The sequence below is a fragment of the Chiloscyllium plagiosum genome, unplaced genomic scaffold, assembly GCF_037043375.1.
Source record: "Chiloscyllium plagiosum isolate Xiang-an unplaced genomic scaffold, Cpla_swu_hap1 HiC_scaffold_4, whole genome shotgun sequence".
NCBI classification, from domain to species: Eukaryota; Metazoa; Chordata; class Chondrichthyes; order Orectolobiformes; family Hemiscylliidae; genus Chiloscyllium; species Chiloscyllium plagiosum.
The window spans coordinates 45,183,287-45,203,998 of record NW_028270142.1 but is presented as its reverse complement, the minus strand read 5'-3'; the positions used below and the strand labels follow the sequence as shown (position 1 = coordinate 45,203,998).

The 20,712-nt window shown below is 42.0% G+C and overlaps 1 protein-coding gene across 4 annotated transcripts in view; it reads left to right on the top strand.

Moving 5' to 3' along the window:
- The window catches only part of atad2 (ATPase family AAA domain containing 2), a 93,468-nt gene that overhangs the window by 551 nt on the left and 72,205 nt on the right, over positions 1–20,712 (top strand). For all 4 annotated transcript variants that reach the window (XM_087986212.1, XM_087986213.1, XM_087986211.1 and 1 more), the window contains exons 2-9: positions 10,843–10,982; positions 11,215–11,258; positions 12,471–12,639; positions 12,726–12,834; positions 16,773–16,863; positions 17,903–18,007; positions 18,799–18,913; positions 19,349–19,462. In XM_087986212.1, coding sequence (XP_087842338.1) covers positions 10,843–10,982; positions 11,215–11,258; positions 12,471–12,639; positions 12,726–12,834; positions 16,773–16,863; positions 17,903–18,007; positions 18,799–18,913; positions 19,349–19,462 — 887 coding nt within the window. The remainder of the gene's footprint in view (positions 1–10,842; positions 10,983–11,214; positions 11,259–12,470; positions 12,640–12,725; positions 12,835–16,772; positions 16,864–17,902; positions 18,008–18,798; positions 18,914–19,348; positions 19,463–20,712) is intronic.

Sequence of the window (20,712 nt, the reverse complement as noted above, 5' to 3'; positions counted from 1 at the left end):
AATGATTTGCAACCGGCGGTTGCCTCGTAAATGATGTCTGGGCGAGCGGGTGGTTGGTGGGATGAGTCACTCTAGTTTACGGTGGTGAGGGTGGGCGGGGCAGTGGCGCAGTTTGCTGTATTTATTTATTTGATGATTTCATTAGAGACATGTTTCTTTCTAAATAATAACCGAGCCCGCTCGTTTGGCAAAAACGAGCGAATCAACAATCTGGGGGGGGGTGGTGTTTTTTTTAAAAACACGTATTTGCTTTTCACACTTTTTTGGGTTAATAACAACGACGAGTCTGTCACATGGACCGAAGGGGGTTGGCCGAATTTCATCGGTTGCAAGTCTTCTTTATTTTGTGCGTCTGAATCTCCCTACGTTGTTAGTCCACTTCCTCCTCCGGTCTGTCTCGTCTCGGAGTTTATTTTTGACATTTTGCATTCTTCTGTGCCGCTGCTCCTGATGGTTTTTCTTGTTGGTAATGGAGGTGGGGATGTCCCAGCATTCTCAGCTCCTGAGAAAGTCCTCTATCCAACTGCAGAGACCCTCGAATTTCACTCTTTTCCCCCTCGGCCGAGAAACACTTGTATAAATTTATCATGGCCACTGCATCTCAAGTGTTTTGCAACTATCGAAGTACTTATTCAAATACTATCACTTACTAAGTAGGATCACTAACTGATCAACTTAACACATTGACACTTCTCTCACTTTACAAAATCATAGTGGAGGCTGGTTTGTTTAACTTTCTCTAAGTTGAGCTAGGCAGATTCTTGACTAGGCACTGCAAGGTTCCAAAGGGAAGTAGATTGGAAAGTAAAGTTCAGGCCTCATGTAGATAAGCTATAATCTTTTCAGATGGTGGTGCAGGTTTGAGGGTTTGCATGGCCTACTCCTTATCCTTAGATGGACCGTAAGATAAGAAGTAGGCGCAGCAGATAAACAGATGGACGTGCTCTGCTGTTTTATGTGAATTTGGCTGGCCTTTAGTATGAACTCTAAAGAAGCATTAGACATCTACACAGAAAAAGGCCCTTTGGCCCAACTTGTCTGTGCTGGTCAAAAACAACCACCGAACTATTGTAATTCCAGTTTCCTGCATTTGTGTATAGCCTTGTATGTCTTGGCAGCATAATTGCACACCTAAATACTAATGGAATGTTCTCAGAATTTCTGCCTGATTTTACAGACAGTGAGTTCCAGATTCCCATTATCTTCTGGGTGAAAATGTTTTCCTTCTCTAAAGAAGAAAATCTTTAGATCCTCTAAACATTTTTTTGCCCCTTACCCCCAGTCATTAATTCCGCCATCAAAGGGAAAGTTTCTTCAAGTCCACCTGTCATTGTTTTATACATCTAGATGGTATGCCATGTCATGGAATATTTGCAACTCCTAGGATAGAGAATTTAAAAGATTCATAATCCTCTGTTTTGATCTTTCTCCTTTATCTGACTTAAATGGTTGACCACTTATCTTTAGTTTTGTCCATGTTGTTCCCTGACCAGAATACATTTCTGTCTACCAGGTTAACCCCTTTCAGAATCTTGTAGCTTTTATCCTTCTAAATCCAGAAGGACCAAACCGATGAACTTTCAATGTGCTGACGCCAAGGGAAGTAGTTCATCCATATTATGGACGTGAAAACTATGTGCCATATACCAGATGTTGTCAGACCAGTGCCCTACAGCAGCTATCTGTATTTCATTCCACTCTTTTTAGGTAGAGCCAAAGGGAGTGCTGATTGTTATTTCATTCCTGAGTCCAGGTTTAATTCATAACAACAACATGAAGGAGTAGATGTAGGCCATTGAGCACATAGAGTCTGTTCCATCATTCAAGAGATCGTGGGTGATCTGATAATCTTCGACTCCATTTTCTTCCTTTTCCCTATAACTGATTCCCATTCCAATTAAAAATGACCCAGATTTGGTAGCTCTGGTAAAGAATTGTACAGGTTCACTGCCAAAATAAATATTCCACCTCATCTGTGTCTTAAATGTGCAGCCCCTTATTCAGAGATTTATCCTCCATCTGGAACACTCATGGCTTTGCCATTGGCACACTGGCTGCAGAATGTATTATCTAAAGGTGCACTGGAACAACTCACCAAGACTCATTTGAAAATACCTTCCAAAGATGTGACCTCTGCTACCTAACAGGACAGCAGATACATGACTTATCAGCCAACTCACCCACTGTCCTGTGTTGAATATGCACTGTTGTTCCTTAGTTTTAGTTCATTCAAAATTCTTAAATGTCCTTCCTCACAACAGCATGTTCTTACACCCCAAGGACAGTAGCAGTTCAAGGAGGTGGTTCCACATCTATCCGTGGGCAGTAAATGCTGGGCCATATCCCATCAATGAAAGAAAGTTATTGATCTCCATGAGTTTGTGTAATGATATGTAACACTTCGCCATTACACTTCATTCCTTTCATTTTGAAACAAACTTTGTTTCAGTAATGTTTTGCACTGCTATGTACTGTACATTATTCAGGTTGTCCAATAGCCTGTTGCAGTACCTTACTTAACTCTCCTAATTTTCTAGCACCTAGGTTGATATTTCAGTATAGCACTAAATGATTGGTGCTGGATTTCAGATTTAGGTATGTATGGAAAATGATATACCACCAATTGATTTTTGAGGGTCTCTCCAACATTGTCCTGTACAGGGCAAACGTGGAACCTGTGAAAAATTTGCAGTAAAAAGTTGTGTGTGGGGCTGTGTCTGTGCGTTATTTGGAGACTTACCCACAAAGGCAGTTGCAGCAGCAGTCTTATCGTTAGTGTGCAGTCCGGATGCCCCGGAGAGGGGGTGGGGGCTTGTGCGCTTTGTGCTGGGGGGCAGGGGCAGTGTTGAACTGGATTGGACGAGGTGTGGGGGATTTGGACTGGTTGGCGGGCAGGGGACGGGTTTGGACTTGGTTGTGGGGCGGTGTGGTTGGGAGCAGGATGTCGCACAATGTGTGCTGCTGCAGTCTCTTGAATAGGGAGCAGACTTTAAAACTCCAAGTCCCAGAGGAAAGGCATTTAATCGATTTTCTGAACAATCGACTGTCCGAACGAAATAGTGCCCACCTATCCTATTCAGATAATCGGATTTCCACTGTATTTCTAAGTCCCTTCTCTGTTTTGCCCCCTTCCAGCAAAGGACAGCTCAGTGGTTAGCACTGCTGCCTCTCAGTGCCAGGGACACTGGTTCAATTCCAGCCTCGGGCGACTGTCTGTATGGTGTTTGCGCATTCTCCAGTGTCTGTAGGTTTCCTCTGGGTGCTCCGGTTTCTTCCCCTAATCCAAATATGTCCAGGTCAGGTGAATTGGCCATGCTAAATTGCCCATAGTTTTAGATGTATTAGTCAGTGGTAAATATAGGGTAGGGAATGGGCCTGGGTGGGTTACGCTTTGAAGGGTTGGTGTGGCCTGTTTCCACACTGTAGGGAATCTAATCTAAACTACATTCTGAAGAGGATGCCCCATAGTTCGTAGATGACCACTCGCTTTCACTTCCTCTTACACAATTGTCTTCATGGTATATGGTCTGTAAGTACAAGTCTTCTCTGTGGCTCTTGTACTTTTTAATCTACTACTTTTGATTTACTCACAAAAATCATTCCAAATGAATTTTCAAGATCGAAAAATAGTCAGTCCTTTAAGGCAGTACTAGCTGCTTTCCACTACATTTGGAGATTTTGATTCTTGACCTCTGCAAGCAGTTTGAGCTAGTCTATAGTGAAAATGCCTGTTCTGAATTTGGGGCTGCTGTCGATGACCTTTCCATTCCTGGCAGCAGTTGCTCCTGCAAGACTCTGAGCATCTGTTATTGAAGCAGATCCTGATTACTCTAAACCTGCTTGGATGATAGCAGGTTCAAGGGTGCAAAATTGTAATTCTCTTTGTGGCTTGGACTCAATTATTAACTAAATTATCGCATTTAATGTGATAACGTGTTGGTAATATGTTAGTTATACTGTTTGAGGATAAATGTAGGCCAGAACATGAAATACTCCCTCCAGTTGTTCTTTGAAACAATCGAATTGAATGTGTTTACACCCATCTGAGAGAGCGGGTGGAGTCTCCATTAACAATTCATGTGAATGGTGCCACCTCCGCCTGTGCAAACATCCCATTCCCACCCCACCATTTCCTGTTCCCAACTTCATCATGCACATAACGTAGTACTTGTGTACTGGCATCAACCTAGATTTTTATATATTTCAAAGTCTGAGTCAATACCAAGTGATGTAAGTCTTGGTTTGAGTTATTTAGATTTTATTTTACTGAGGTGAATATTTCTGCTGCTCTGCACAATTATATTCCCACAGCTCTGAAAATGCATTATTACCTTGATGTTGGATGCTGTACTTCTTTTTCCTTGGGATTTAAACATATATAAATCTGGCAACAAGGCATTAAATATGTGAAGTAGCATATGCATGCAGAAAGTGCACCAAGTGTTGATAAATTTAGAAAAAGATGACACTTGCAACTGATACCTCTGTGTTGTTTTGCAAATTGCAAACAAACAGCTACACTCCTGTTTGAGGCCCTCTTTCCAAATTTGATATTCCCGAAACACATCTTAGTGCCAGCCAGTTGCATTCAAGGTAGTGTGATTTACAAGGTTGAACAGTTCGTTGATGAGGCCTCATCTGGAGTACTGTGTCCAGTTCTGGTCATCCTGTTATAGGAAGGATATTATTCAGCGAGAGAGAGTTCAGAAGAGGTTTATCAGCCTGTTGCCAGGAATGGAAGGTTTGAGTTATAAAGAAAGGCTGGGATTTTCTTAATTGGAGCATAAGACATTGAGAGTTGACCATATAGGGGATTATAGAATCACAAGGGGTATAGATAGGGTTAATGGGAGGTGTAGTTTTCTCGAGGATGGGGGAGTTTCAACACTGGGGGTCATCTACTTCAGGGGAGAGGTTTTAAAAAAAGATATAAAGAGCAATATTTTTACACCAAGGATAGTTCGAGTGTGGAATGAACTTCCTGAGGAAGTGGTGGATGCAGATATGGTTACAATTTTTCAAAGCTACTTTGGATAAGTACATGATTAGAAAAGGTTTCGAGGGCTATGGACTACAAGCTAGCAGGTGGGGCTACTTTAGTTTGAGTTTATGGTTGGCATGGACTGACTGGTCTGATGGTTCTGTTTCCATACTGTATGATTCTATAAGTGGCTTTGCAGCAGTGCTTCAAGGTGGTGACACCAAACAAAAGTGTTGTATTTTGGAAAAAAAATGTTTATATGTGGAACTGAAGACAGGCCAGCTCCTAAGCCCAAACCCTGGCCTGTCTCAAAAATGAGACCTGAGGCTTCAGTGTGGTAGACGACTCATCGTTTGAATAGTTCTAAGCTGTAAATGATTTTTTCATCTTCTGTGGATACCCTCATGACTGAAGGGCTTGATGCGAGATCGTCATAGATGACCAGTTCTGACTGTTATTGTTGGTCCTTTGGAGGAACTTCTGCATCTGTGCCATCTCTGATCATCTTCTTGGACATGTTGGATGCTGCAATTTTGGTGCAGATGCTTCTTAAAACATACAGAATCAAATTTCAGTGCTGGCTGCCATATGGGCTAGACAGCTGTAGGAGGTTACTCAAGTGAGGTGCTCTGCAATGTAGAAGTTTGAGGTTTTTTTTCTTGTCTTGTAATATTTATACAAAACACCTGAAGTATTTTGTCCTGAGACGTTGTCTATTGAAAGTCTGTGTTCATCCATTCAAGAAATATTGCCTTCAAGTGAATTTTCTGCAGGATGGTCTACTTGCTATTGAGTCCTGCATGATGAATCACTTCTGGTTTTCCTCTGTCATGAAATTCTTATGACAGCCTCTGGTGACTTTGGACGCATTCCAGAAATTTGTGGTATTTATAAGGCAGTCAAGATGCTGTATCATTTAGCACAACGGTGGGGACAGTGACCTGATAGCATTAATCTGAAAACTAAAGTCCAAACTATGAAGCTTGTAGGTGTAATATTGGAGCTGAAAATGTGTTGCTGGAAAGGTGCAGCAGGTCAGGCAGCATCCAAGGAACAGGAGAATCGACGTTTCGGGCATAAGCCCTTCCTCAGGAATGAGGAAAGTGTGTCCAGCAGGCTAAGATAAAAGGTAGGGAGGAGGGACTTGGGGGAGGGGCGTTGGAAATGCGATAGGTGGAAGGAGGTCAAGGTGAGGGTGATAGGCCGGAGTGGGGTGGTGACGGAGAGGTCAGGAAGAAGATTGCAGGTTAGGAAGGCGGTGCTGAGTTCGAGGGATTTGACTGAGACAAGGTGGGGGGAGGGGAAATGAGAAAACTGGAGAAATCTGAGTTCATCCCTTGTGGTTGGAGGGTTCCTAGGCGGAAGATGAGGCGCTCTTCCTCCAACCGTCGTGTTGCTATGGTCTGCCGATGGAGGAGTCCAAGGACCTGCATGTCCTTGGTGGAGTGGGAGGGGGAGTTGAAGTGTTGAGCCACGGGGTGGTTGGGTTGGTTGGTCCGGGTGTCCCAGAGGTGTTCTCTGAAACGTTCCGCAAGTAGGCGGCCTGTCTCCCCAATATAGAGGAGGCCACATCGGGTGCAGCGGATGTAATAGATGATGTGTGTGGAGGTGCAGGCGAATTTGTGGTGGATATGGAAGTATCCCTTGGGGCCTTGGATGGAAGTAAGGGGGGGAGGTGTGGGCACAAGTTTTGCATTTCTTGCGGTTCCAGGGGAAGGTGCCGGGAGTGGAGGTTGGGTTGGTGTTTGGTGGACCTGACGAGGGAGTCACAGAGGGAGTGATCTTTTCGGAACGCTGGTAGGGGAGGGGAGGGAAATATATCCCTGGTGGTGGGGTCCATTTGGAGGTGGCGGAAATGACGGCGGATGATATGCTGTACATGGAGGTTGGTGGGGTGGTAGGTGAGGACCAGTGGGGTTCTGTCCTGGTGGTGGTTGGAGGGGCGGGGCTCAAGGGCGGAAGAGAAGGAAGTGGAAGAGATGTGGTGGAGGGCATCGTTGACCACGTCTGGGGGTAAATTGCGGTCCTTGAAGAAGGAGGCCATCTGGGTTGAACGGTTTTGGAACTGGTCCTCCTGGGAGCAGATGCGGCGGAGATGAAGGAATTGGGAATATGGGATGGCGTTTTTACAGGGGGCAGGGTGGGAGGAGGTGTAGTCTAGGTAGCTGTGGGAGTCGGTCAGTTTATAGTAAATGTCCGTGTTGATTCGGTTTCCCGAGATAGAAATGGAAAGGTCTAGGAAGGGGAGGGAGGAGTCTGAGGCGGTCCAGGTGAATTTGAGGTCGGGGTGAAAGGTGCCGACCCATTGTCTCAGCCTGCTCCTGCCCCACCGAACTCATCTCTGCATACCTCGACAAGGTCCTGTCCCCTTTAGTCCAAGAACTCCCCACCTACGTTCGGGACACCACCCACGCCCTCCATGATTTTCGCTTCCCTGGTCCCCAATGCCTTATCTTCACCATGGACATTCAGTCCCTGTACACCTCCATCCCCCATCACGAAGGACTCAAAGCCCTCCGCTTCTTCCATTCCTGCCGTACCAACCAGTACCCTTCCACTGACACCCTCCTTCGACTGACTGAACTGGTCCTCACCCTGAACAACTTCTCTTTCAAATCCTCCCACTTCCACCAAACCAAAGGCGTAGCCATGGGCACCCACATGGGCCCCAGCTATGCCTGCCTCTTTGTAGGATATGTGGAACAGTCCATCTTCTGCAGCTACACTGGCACCACCCCCCACCTTTTCCTCCGCTACATCGATGACTGTATTGGCGCTGCCTCGTGCTCCCACGAGGAGGTTGAACAGTTCATCCACTTTACCAACACCTTCCACCCTGACCTCAAATTCACCTGGACCGTCTCAGAGTCCTTCCTAGACCTTTCCATTTCTATCTCTGGCAACCGAATCAACACGGACATTTACTATAAACCAACCGACTCCCACAGCTACCTAGACTACACCTCCTCCCACTCTGCCCCCTGTAAAAACGCCATCCCATATTCCCAATTCCTTCGTCTCCGCCGCATCTGCTCCCAAGAGGACCAGTTCCAAAACCGTACAAACCAGATGGCCTCCTTCTTCAAGGACCACAATTTCCACCCAGACGTGGTCGACGATGCCCTCCACTGCATCTCTTCCACTTCCTGCTCCTCTGCCCTTGAGCCCTGCCCCTCCAGCTGCCATCAGGACAGAACCCCACTGGTCCTCACCTACCACCCCATCAACCTCCATGTACAGCGTATCATCCGCCGTCATTTCCACCACCTCCAAACGGACCCCACCACCAGGGATATATTTTCCTCCCCTCCCCTATCAGTGTTCCGAAAAGACCACTCCCTCTGTGACTCCCTCGTCAGGTCCACACCCCCCACCAACCCAACCTCCACTCCCGGCACCTTTCCCTGCAACCGCAAGAAATGCAAAACTTGTGCCCACACCTCCCCCCTTACTTTCCTCCAAGGCCCCAAGGGATACTTCCATATCCGCCACAAATTCACCTGCACCTCCACACACATCATCTATTGCATCCGCTGCACCCGATGTGGCCTCCTCTAAATTGGGGAGACAGGCCGCCTACTTGCGGAACGTTTCAGTGAACACCTCTGGGACACCCGGACCAACCAACCCACTACCCCGTGGCTCAACACTTCAACTCCCTCTCCCACTCCACCAAGGACATGCAGGTCCTTGGACTCCTCCATCACCAGACCATAGCAACATGACGGTTGGAGGAAGAGCGCCTCATCTTCGGCCTAGGAACCCTCCAACCACAAGGGATGAACTCAGATTTCTCCAGTTTCCTCATTTCCCCTCCCCGCACCTTGTCTCAGTCAAATCCCTCGAACTCAGCACCGCCTTCCTAACCTGCAATCTTCTTCCTGACCTCTCCGTCACCACCCCACTCTGGCCTATCACCCTCACCTTGACCTCCTTCCACCTATCGCATTTCCAACGCCCCTTCCCCAAGTCCCCCCTCCCTACCTTTTGTCTTGGCCTGCTGGACACACTTTCCTTATTCCTGAGGAAGGGCTTATGCCCGAAACGTCGATTCTCCTGTTCCTTGGATGCTGCCTGACCTGCTGCGCTTTTCCAGCAACACATTTTCAGCTCTGATCTCCAGCATCTGCAGTCTTCAGTTTCTCCTTGATGGTGTAATATTGGAGTTGGCCATAGGCCATAGAGTTAGAAAGATATACAGTATGAAAACAGACTTTTCAGTCTAACTCGTCCATGCCAACCAGATATCCTGAATTAATCTAGTTCCATTTGCTATTACTTGGCCCATATCCCTCTAAACCCTTCCTTTTCATATACCCATTCCGATAGCTTTTTAAAAATTGTAATTGCACCAGCCTCCACCACTTCCTCTGGCAGCTCATTCTGTGCACTCCGAGTGAAAAAGTTGCCCTTTAGGTCCCTTTTATATCTTTCCCCCCTCTCTCTAAGCCTTGTCTTTTTACCCTATCCATGCCCCTTGTTATTTATTAACCTCTAAAAGGTTACCCCTCGGCCTCCAACCCCACATGTCCTTTCCAAATTTATGCAAAAACTTCAGTCGTAGCATCCCTAGAGAGTGCTTTACCAATTTGCAAAATTTTCCACAGCCTTGAAGTAGGTGCTATCAATGATTATGTCTGGTGTTTGTGTTCGCCAGGCTCCAGATGAAATCTAACCACAGTCTTTGAAAACTGATTTCAAGACCAAGATTTTTGTCAGCCCTTAAGAATTAATTCACCATACTCTGGGTCTGTCGTAGTATGATCACAGGACACAGGCATCAACATACAGGAGTCCACTGAATATTGCCTTTTTGTAGCTTTGATGGAATCACATTTTGGAATGTTTCCCTGAATTGAACCCAATATTAATACCTGAAGTTTTGTCTCTGGTTACTTCCTTTAAACATGATTGCAAGCAAGAAGTTGAACAATTGTGAAGTTTTAATATTTTGCTGATTATCTCACCACATGCACAAATGAGTTTAATCATGCAGCAGGTTCAAGATTTTGCCATTGTTCCTAATATCTAGGCCCAAATCTCTGCATAACAAAGTAAATATTGAGCATGCTGTACAACTGTGGGTTAGTGGATTCCTTTATTTGATAATTCCCTTTGACTAATTCTCTCAGCCCAGGGATATTCCTACAATATCTGATCAGTCACATCTTTTTGTGTGACAGATTCTCATTCAAAAACAAGAATTATTTTTGTCTTTTCCATTAACACTTCATAGATAGAACCACATGTTTGGTTTTGAGGCAATAGGAGATGAACGGTAAGATGTTATGATGCAATGGAGGAGTATGAAAACAAGTCAGAAATGTTCAATTGCAATATTGTTTGACTTGGAAACAAGGTAGTTAAGCAAGCAGGGATCGTCGGTGAACAGGACTTGAACAGTGCAGCCTACTTTACAGAAAGCTGAGGTTTGGTTGAGTTAAAGTAAATGAAATTGGCAGAAAGGTTAAGGAGTCCAATTAAGTTAAGCTTTGGTTTACAAATCAGTGCATTCTTAAAAGATTAAAAATTGTTTTCCCCAGAGCCAAATGTCAGAAAAAAAATTTCTCCAAATGCTTTTTGTAAAAATAGTTTTGAAACATGACAATGCTGATGTATTGGTAAAAATTACAGGATCTCTGTGCAATGGGGTGATGGTTTTACATGTGCTAGAGACTTAAAGAACTGAGAACAAAATGTAAAAACTCTCATCCCTACTTTCTGGACTTGCTGTTCATGAATTATTTCTTAGTTTCAAGCCATTCTAGATTCGTAGGATAAATATTAGCCTGTCTGGTAACAGATATCTGTCAAAATTTTATGAATATCATCCGGTATTCAATGTAATTCTTTCACTCTAGAGTTACTTGTCCAATGGTGTGAAGGAAAACTGCAATGGTAATCTGTCTCCTGTTTTGAAAAGGAAAAGTCGATTGCAAACTGACACAACCTTAGATTCGAGCTGTAATGACAATGGGATGAAATTACGACATTTTACCAGGTAAAATGTTGGCTGTATACATTGTGTTTATGCTTTTGAGGTACTATGATTTACGTGCATTGTACTGTTTATAGTTCAGTTGTTTTTGTGTTGCAACTTTTGGAATGTATTTGTTGCCACCAGAGAGCGCCATTTTGTTTCTTTGCTACTGATATACAATGCAGTTATTCAAGTTCAGAAAACCCCAAGAATGTGTAATTTTTCACTTCTATTTAATCACTCTTCTCTGCAGGCAATCTGTTAGACAGCACGTCAACAAAAATAATGACAAAGAAGGTACATCAATTTTTAAAATCATTTTCTTTCACTAATGTGTTGCTCAGGTGGAGGTATTTTAACTCTGCTGGGATCATTGCTAAAATAAAACTTATTAGGAGAATGAAATCTTTGTGTGAAACGTGTACTGTGCACAAATAATGCTGAAAATTTAGTAATTGGGTTTGGGCTTGCTGCCAACTGTTTTGTCAATTAAATTCTATCTATTATCCTAAAGACACTGAGTGATACTGTTGAATAATTGGGGTCAATTCTGGATCATAAAGAACACCAGCAGTGTGCATTTATTAAATGTCTATAACATAGGAAATATTCCAAAGCCATTTCACAGCAGTGTAATCAGACCATGTTTGACAGTAAGCCGATGAAGCAGATAGGTTCGGATGACTAATATCTTGTTCAAAGCACTGAATGTCCTCAATGGAGAAGTGAGGCAAATAGAGGAATTTCCAACATTTGCAGCCTAGGTAACTGCTGTTGCTAGCACAAAATGAGATGGGGGTGAGTGTAGGAGGACCATATTTGGCAGAAGGTTGGAAAATATTTCAAGTGCGCCAAGCCATGATCATAGAGCGATTTGAACACTCAATTTTAAATGTCTACTTTTGGTGGACGAGCAAACAATGTAGGCAAATGAATGAAAGGAACTTGTTCTGGGTTGGGATTTGGGCAACAGAATTTTGTATGAGGTGAGCTTGTTTAAATTCATGGATAGGAGGTCAGTCAGAAACAATTGAAATAGCAAAATTAGAGATCACGAAATGTGATTGAGGATATGAGTGGTAGAAACTGAAGAGGAGACCAATATCACAGCATCTTTTTGAGAGAGGATGCAAGGTTAGCAGTTCAACTGGGAGTCAATTTGCTTATTGTTTGTTGGTTATTATTCTGTACTAGACAGGTAAGAGGCTTGGTAGAAGTCTTTCAGATTATGAAAAAAATGTGATGGGGTACAATAAGAAAGATTTTCCATTTGTTGGGTGAGACCAGATTGAGGGGCCATGAACTGGGAATTTGTGAGAAACCTCCTTTAATGGTTAAGAATAGTGTTTGGGTGAAACATCAGCTTGACTGACAAAATGACCAGTTGCTATGCTATCGATACTATATGTATGTTGCAAAACCATCTTGAATCAACCAGGGAAGCAAAGTGTGACATTAAGTTGTGTAGTCATATTTTCCTTTGTAACATAATGGTCATGTCCTCTCTAGTGAATGCACCTGCGTGTGCAGGATCACGTCGTAGTAACAGAGTTGAAATGGAAGTTGATGACAGAGTGTGTGAAGGTGCTGACACAGAAGTGCGCCGTAGTTGTAGACTTCGAAGAAATCGCTACAGTACACTAAACCAATCTGTACTCTTTGATAAATTAATAACAAAGTAAGTATGAGGGAAAGGGTCATGATTCAATAATTAATGTCTCTAACGCATTACTGGAATCTAACCTGGAAACGTTTATTGGACAGTACTGCTGAAGCTGTTTTACAGAAAATGGATGATATGAAGAAACTGCGTCGTCAAAGAATGAGAGAATTAAAGGATTTAAGAGACCTTAATGATACAGAAGATGATGAAGTAAGCCTGTATTTAAGTATTTGAAATGTAACTTGTAACTGTCTGAATGAGACCAGATTGAACTTTTGCCTGTTGTGGTTCTGTTCGCTGAGCTGGGAATTTGTGTTGCAGACGTTTCGTCCCCTGTCTAGGTGACATCTTCAGTGCTTGGGAGCCTCCTATGAAGCTCTTCACAGGAAGACAGCTAATGATCTGCATCCATGAACACCATATAGCCACGAAACGACACGACCAGCTATCCTTAGTAGCCACACACTAAGATGACAGGCAACATGGGTTCGATTGGGACAACACCACTATTATAGGACAAGCCAAACAGAACAGCCAGGGAATTCCTAGAGGCATGGCACTCATCCACAGATTCAGTCAATAAGCTCATCGACCTGGACCCACTATACCGACCACTGCAACGGACAGCTGGAACTGACAATCGGAAGCGGCAGAGACAAACCACTATAAATGCCGGAGGAAAGATCACAGAAGTGCTTCACAGGAGGCTCTCAAGCACTGAGGATGTCACCTAGACAGGGGATGAAACGTCTGCAACACAAATTCCCAGCTCAGCGAACAGAACCACAACAATGAGCACCCGAGCTACAAATCTTCTCTCAAACTTTTGAACTTTTGCCTGATTGATGTATTGATAAATTGGACATGATAGTTATTTAGGGGGGAAAGGGAACCAACTGAATGACACATACAAAAACTTGGAACATATGGGCGTGGAATAGGAGCAAAATTAGGCTTCTGCAGCCTGCTCCACTGATCTATACGCTCATGCTGGTTGGTTTTTCAAATTTTACATTCCCATCTACCTTTGATACCCCACACTCCAAAAAAAAACCTTGATTCTCCTGCCTAACAAGACTTTAACTATTTTCCATACATACATAGATAATGACTCTGACTTCTGAGGCAGTGTTCTAAAGTTGCATAGCCCTCCTGAGAGGAAAAACATTCTACTCATTACTGTCCTGAAAGGATAATTTGTTTTCCCTTTGTTCTAAAATGATCATTTTATGCCCATCTTGTAAAGAATATTCAAGATCTTTGACACTTCAATCAAGTCACCCCTCACGTTTCTAAACTCTAATGGAAACAAGCCAGCCTACAAAACATTTCTTCCTAAGACAACCATCTTGTTCTGGATATCAATCTAGTAAACCTCTGACCCGAGTCTCATGTACTTAAATAAAACTAAATAAGGAGACCAAAACTGCAACTCTCCTTGTCAATAATCTTAATTTACATACAGTACCTGCATACTAATGCTTTTTGTTTTTCATGTAGCAGGATACCTAAATCTCTCTGTGCAACGATGTTATGCAGCCATTCTCTGTTTAAGTAATGCTCTGTGCTTTTTTGTTCTTCCTGCCAAAATGCACACTTAGAGTCATAGAGATGTACAGCATAGAAACAGACCCTTTGGTCCAACCCGTCCATGTCGACCAGATATCCCAACCCAATCTAGCCCCATCTGTCAGCACCCGGCCCATATCCCTCCAAACCAATCCTATTCATATATCCATCCAAATGCCTCTTAAATGTTGCAATTGTACCAGCCTCCACCACTTCCTCTGGCAGCACATGTCATACACGTACCACCCTCTACGTGAAAAAGTTGCCCCTTAGGTCTCTTTTATGTCTTTCCCCTCTCACCCTAAACCTATGCCCTCTTTTCCCGACCCCAGGGAAAAGACTATTTACTCTATCCATGCCCCTCATAATTTTGTAAACCTGTTGTGGTTCTGTTCGCCGAGCTGGAAGTTTTTGTTGCAAACGTTTCGTCCCCTGGCTAGGCGACATCATCAGTGCTTGGGAGCCTCCTGCGAAGCGCTTCTTTGACAGCTAACAATCCGCATACATGAACATCAACTAGCCACGAAACGACACGACCAGCTATCCTTAGTAGCCACACACGCAGACAACAAGCAACATGAATTCGACTGGGACAACACTACTATCATAGGGCAAGCCAGACAGAGAACAGCCAGGGAATTCCTAGAGGCATGCATTCATCCACAAACTCCATCAACAAACACATTGACCTGGACCCAATATACCAACCACTGCAGCGGACAGCTGAAACTGACAACCGGAAGCAGGGACAGACCACTATAAACACCGGAGGAAACATCAAAGAAGAGCTTCGCAGGAGGCTCCCAAGCACTGATGATGTCGCCTAGCCAGAGGACGAAACGTTTGCAACAAAAACTTCCAGCTCGGCGAACAGAACCACAACAACGAGCACCCGAGCTACAAATCTTCGCAAAAAACTTTGTAAACCTCTATAAGGTCACCCCTCAGCCTCTGACGCTCCAGGGAAAACAACCCCAGCCTGTTCAGCCTCTTCCTTTATAGCTCAAATCCTCCAACCCTGGCAACATCCTTGTAAATCTTTTCTGAACCCTTTCAAGTTTCACAACATCCTTCCGATAGGAAGGAGACCAGAATTGCACGCAATGTTCCAACAGTGGCCTAACCAATGTCCTGTACAGCCGCAACATGACCTCCCGACTCTTGTACTCAATACTCTGACCAATAAAAGAAAGCATACCAAACGCCTTCTTCACTATCCTATCTACTTGTGACTCCACTTTCAAGTAGCTATGAACCTGCACTCCAAGGTCTCTTTGTTCAGCAACGCTCCCTAGGACCTTACCATTAAGTGTATAAGTCCTGCTAAGATTTGCTTTCCCAAAATGCAGCACCTTGTATTTATCTGAATTAAACTCCATCTGCTACTCCTCAGCTCATTGGCCTATCTGGTCAAGAACCTGTTGTAAACCGAGGCAACCCTCCTTGCTGTCTACTACACCTCCAGTTTTGGTGTCATCTGCAAGCTTACTAACTGTGTACCCCTTATGCTCGCATCCAATCATTTATGTAAATGACAAAAAGTAGAGGACCCAGCATTGATCCTTGTGGTACTCCACTCGTCACAGGCCTCCAATCTGAAAAACAACCCTCCACCACCACTCTCTGTCTTCTTTCTTTGATCCAGTTCTGCATCCAAATGGCTCATTCTCCCTGTATTCCGTGAGATCTAACCTTGCTAATCAAGGTTCCCATGGGGAACCTTGTCGAACGCCTTGCTGAAGTCCGTATAGATCGCATCTACTGCTCTGCCCTCATCGATCCTCTTTGTTACTACTTCAAAAAACTCAATCAAGTTTGTGAGACATGATTTCCCACGCACAAAGCCATGTTGACTATCCCGAATCAGTCCTTGCCTTTCCAAATACATGTACATCCTGTCCCTCAGGATTCCCTCCAACAACTTGCCCACCACTGAAGTCAGACTCACTGGTTTATAGTTCCCTGGCTTGTCCTTACCGCCCTTCTTAAACAGTGGCACCACGTTTGCCAACCTCCAGTCTTCCGGCACCTCACCTGTGACTATCGATGATACAAGTATCTCAGCAAGAAGCCCAGCAATCACTTCTCTAGCTTCCCACAGCATTCTCCGGTACACCTGGGGATTTATCCACCTTTACCCGTTTCAAGACATCCAGCACATCCTCCTCTGTAATCTGACAGTCCTCAGATGAAAACTTCATCTGCCCTGTTACTCAACCTGTCTGTATCCCTACCTTCCTTATGACGTCTCCATAATATACTTTTCTACCTGTCTTGGTATTGAATCAGGTACATGCTGGTTTAAATACCCATGTATACTGACAAACATGCTAGAGTTGATCTGGACCACCTTTTGTGGCCTTGGCTGTATTGAGGGGTTTTTTTAACGTTGGAAGCTCAGTTGTACTCTATGGAATGAGTTTTGTTTAATTTTGACAGTGCTTCATACATTGATTTTTATTTTCCAAACTCAGTTACTCTTACAAAAATAAACCATTGAGCTGAAGACCGAGACTATCTTATCAAAGGGTAAAATATTTTCAAGGTTTGAATCTGATACTGTCTTTTTTGCTTTGAAGGAAAATCTGGATATGTATTCACATGTGAAAAAGAGGACCGTTCAGACAATAGATGAAGAAACAACAGAAGGTCATGAGGATGGGAGTGGAGGTAGGTGTTCACAGGTTTCGTTATACAAAATAGAAAATGTTGGAGAAACTCAACTAGTCTTCCAGCATTTGTGGAGAGAAAAACAGAATCAGTGGTTTCTCTCTTCACAAATGCTGCCAAACCTATTGAGTTTCTCCAGCACTTTCTGTTTCTACTTCAGATTTCTAATATCTGCAGTATATTGTTTATATTTTAATTATACAAAGATAAATTTGACAATGTTCTGTGAAATACGATTTCCATTTCATAAATCCATATTGACACCATCCTATCGTATTGTTTTTCCAGTATCTAGTTGTCATGTCTTTTATAACATATTAGCATTTCCTTTAGTAGTGATGTTGGGCTAATGGGTCTGTTGTTTCCCATTTTCTTTCTTTAAATAGTGGGGTTACATATGCTATCTTCCAATCTGGAGAAACATTGCAGGATCTATAGAATTGTGGAAGATGATCATCAACCCAAACACTATCTCTCCAACCATTTCGTTCAACACAGATGTGGACTGTCATGTCCAGGGAATTTATCAATTTTCAGTCCTGTTAATTTCTCTAGTACCTTCTTGAATTAATTATTGCGAACAATAATGTAGATTTACCTTTCCTGGCAGGCTTAAATGTAAAAATAAATACATTTTAAAATCAATATTTGAAGTATATTGCAGTGACCAGGTGCAATCAAATTTAACACAAATAAGAGAATAAAAGTCATTTGACAAAGCATCCTTCATTAATCACTTTTCCCATCTTTTCTAACTTTAGTTTTACCTGTACTATGATTTGCATGATATTTTGAGCAATTAACTTTGGTGGGAGGGGGACAATCTATCCTTAAATGGCTGAATTTTTTGTATGCGTTTTCTTTCAGACAATCCTCATTAGGAACATGATATTGTATTTTTCCATCTTTTGATGTTACAAGCCTTATGAGAGTCAACCAAATCATGAACTGAGATATTGAATAATTAATATGTGGTCTGTCTTTCCTCACAGTACATGTTGAATTAACAAATAATTAATTTCTAAACCTGTTGCAATAGAATTATCTGAAGAGGAGGAGACTGAAGATAGAGAAGATGAGGAAGACGCGCCAAAGCGCTACTATTTGCGTCAGAGGAAGGCTGTTGTGCAATGCCAAGCTCCAGGTGAAGATATGCTTTTTTTGTCTTTTATTTTGTCTTCTCTCACAGACAGTATTTTAATATTTTTCTTTTCATAGTAGTCTTTTTGGCTTCTTGTGCTTCCTTGATGCAATCTACAGAAGGCTGCTGGAATTTACCTTTCAACAATAATGACATTACTCATCCTCCAAATGAAATAATTAGGTGCCCATAAGCTTTTTGCCATCATCATCATCATACTTTGCAGATGAAGGGGCTGGAATGGCTTTATTGTGCTGGCATTTTCAGAATGTTTACAGTTTGTACTTTTGTTATTAAGCCTGTTTTTACTGTCATAGATCTGAACATCATAAAATAGATTTTATATTAGATTGTTTAAACAACTCTGATGCATATACAAAAAAAACATCTGTATACACATTACACAACCGTCACTGTAGTCCTATGAGTGGTGTAAGACTAACAGTGAACCTATTGAGAATAAAAAGTCCTTCTTTTCGATAGCTTTCTCATTATGACTCCAATGATTGTAAAAGTACATAGTATTAAATCACCTTTTTGTACTTTTTTTTTTCTTGACAGCAGTGCAGCTAGATCTTGTTTTTGAAAGATTGATATATTTATTCTGCATTACATCTTTCTGTTTAAATAAAAGCAGTGAAATCCTGTAAATAATTATCTTTTGGCTGTATGCATAGAAATTGCCAACTGGTAGGTAATGTCAATCTGTCTTATACATAAGTGTTTGGGAAAATCTTCAGTCTTTAGTGTGTACATACTAGAATTCAATTGTTTCACTTTTTTTTTTGTACTAGAGCCTAAAAGAAAATGCACAATATTTTATCGTGGTCCAGCTTCTCCTGTAAGGCAAAGATTTCGTTTTGGTACTTCTGGCTCGCGAAGTCCTTACTGCAAGAGAAAAATGAACAGGTTTGTAATGGAATTAAAATCTGCAATGTAATACTTTCGTCTTTGGGTAACAGCCTGTTCTAGTAATAGGATTCAAGCCACCTTTTAATGCAGATAATTACTTTGTTTGTCCTCTGCTTGATCCTGAATGAATAACCTTGCCAATAAAGTATATAATGTGGTATATTAAGACTATATGACTTTGCATTTCTGTTTTGTAAATTGTGCAGCTCTACCATATGACGAAACAAACAATGAATATTGGGATCAATATGATTTTAATCTTAAAAAATCTAAAGAGCTGACTGAGAATCTCTGAAGTGCTACCCTTGCACGTGGTCTTGTACTAGTTGGTGTAGACAAGAAGTTCAAAGATATACAGGTTTTTTTTAAGAATATAACAGCTGTGCATGAAAAATTTTAGTCTGCGTACACACTTTTTTTTTGTTATTTAAGGCGAAGACAGGCAATACACAGCAGTGATTCTACCACCTCCTCTTCCTCTTCCTCTGATGAGGAAGAGTGTTTTGAGAGAAGAAGGAACAAAGCAAGGAACCAAACACTTCTGAGGTATGTTGTGCATTTTAGGAATAGAGACATGTAAAATGGACAGTTGTTTTGTTCCAAAGTCAGTAATTTTTCTTTTGCTTTAATTCTTAGAGCAGTAAATTGGATATTTTATAAAATACAGTCTTTCCAAACATATTGTTAGTTGAGTGTGGAGCCAGAAGAAAGATGATTTGGAATAAGTTTGGGATAAAAACTTTATTTTGCTAACAGCTTGTTCACTTGGCACTTGTTGACAAATTATCAGCTTGTAATATATTGAAGTGCAAACCATAATGAGGGTCAGTGTCATTGTGATTATAATTTTGCCAATGAAAATGTGGGTAGATTTACCACTACCAATCCATATGTGGTTTTAATTAGAACATGTGTGAAATTTCATTTTTTAGTTGTAACCTTTTTGGGTTGATATTTAAATGTAGTTAGAACTAAAAGATTTCATTTTATGATGTCATTTGATTCTTATTTTAAAAAACCTTGCATCATCATAACTGTAGCACTTTGTGTTTGAATATAAATCATTCCTGTTACTGCTGGCAATCACTTGAAAAATGTAAAAGTGGCTAGTGGGTTGAAGTAATGTTGATATACAATGAAGTTAATAGTTTTAAAAAGATTTGTTTTTTTTGTGTAACTGAAGGATACATTGGAATTCTAAGAGGCTAATTGTTGCTGGTGAGTTTTGTCTGTGGAGGTTTAGTTGGCAGTAGTTGACGCCATGAATTTGCTCGTAATTCTGCATCACTTAACAGAATTTGTTGTGAACGGTTTTTGCATAGGGTGAGTTTCTGTATTAATGGTGAGAAACAAGTACACTTGCAATGGCTCAAGTTGGCACAGGAAGATAAATGAAGGGAGGTGTTCGGATCAAAGGACAAATAAGAATTTCAACAAGGAAAAAATAGCTCTGAGGTATTACTTTGAGGAATGATAAAAATATACAAAAATTAGAGAATGTTTCATAAGTACTACGTAGCTCATAGAAAAACTCACTTATGCCTTGTTGAGAAGCAAAAGGAAATCTTTACAGAAAATTCAAAACTTTTGAATGAACTAAAATGCTTTGAAGTTTTGGGTTAATAGAGAAACACTATCCTTTTTCCATTCCTTCAAAGTTGCTGTCAATACAATTTTATTAAGTATGACACATATTTATCTGAATGAAAAGCTAAAACTTCTTCACTCCACTCACATTGGAGCATTAAGCTGTATGGGCTTTGTTTTTTCATGTTTGTCTTCCATGGGCCATGACA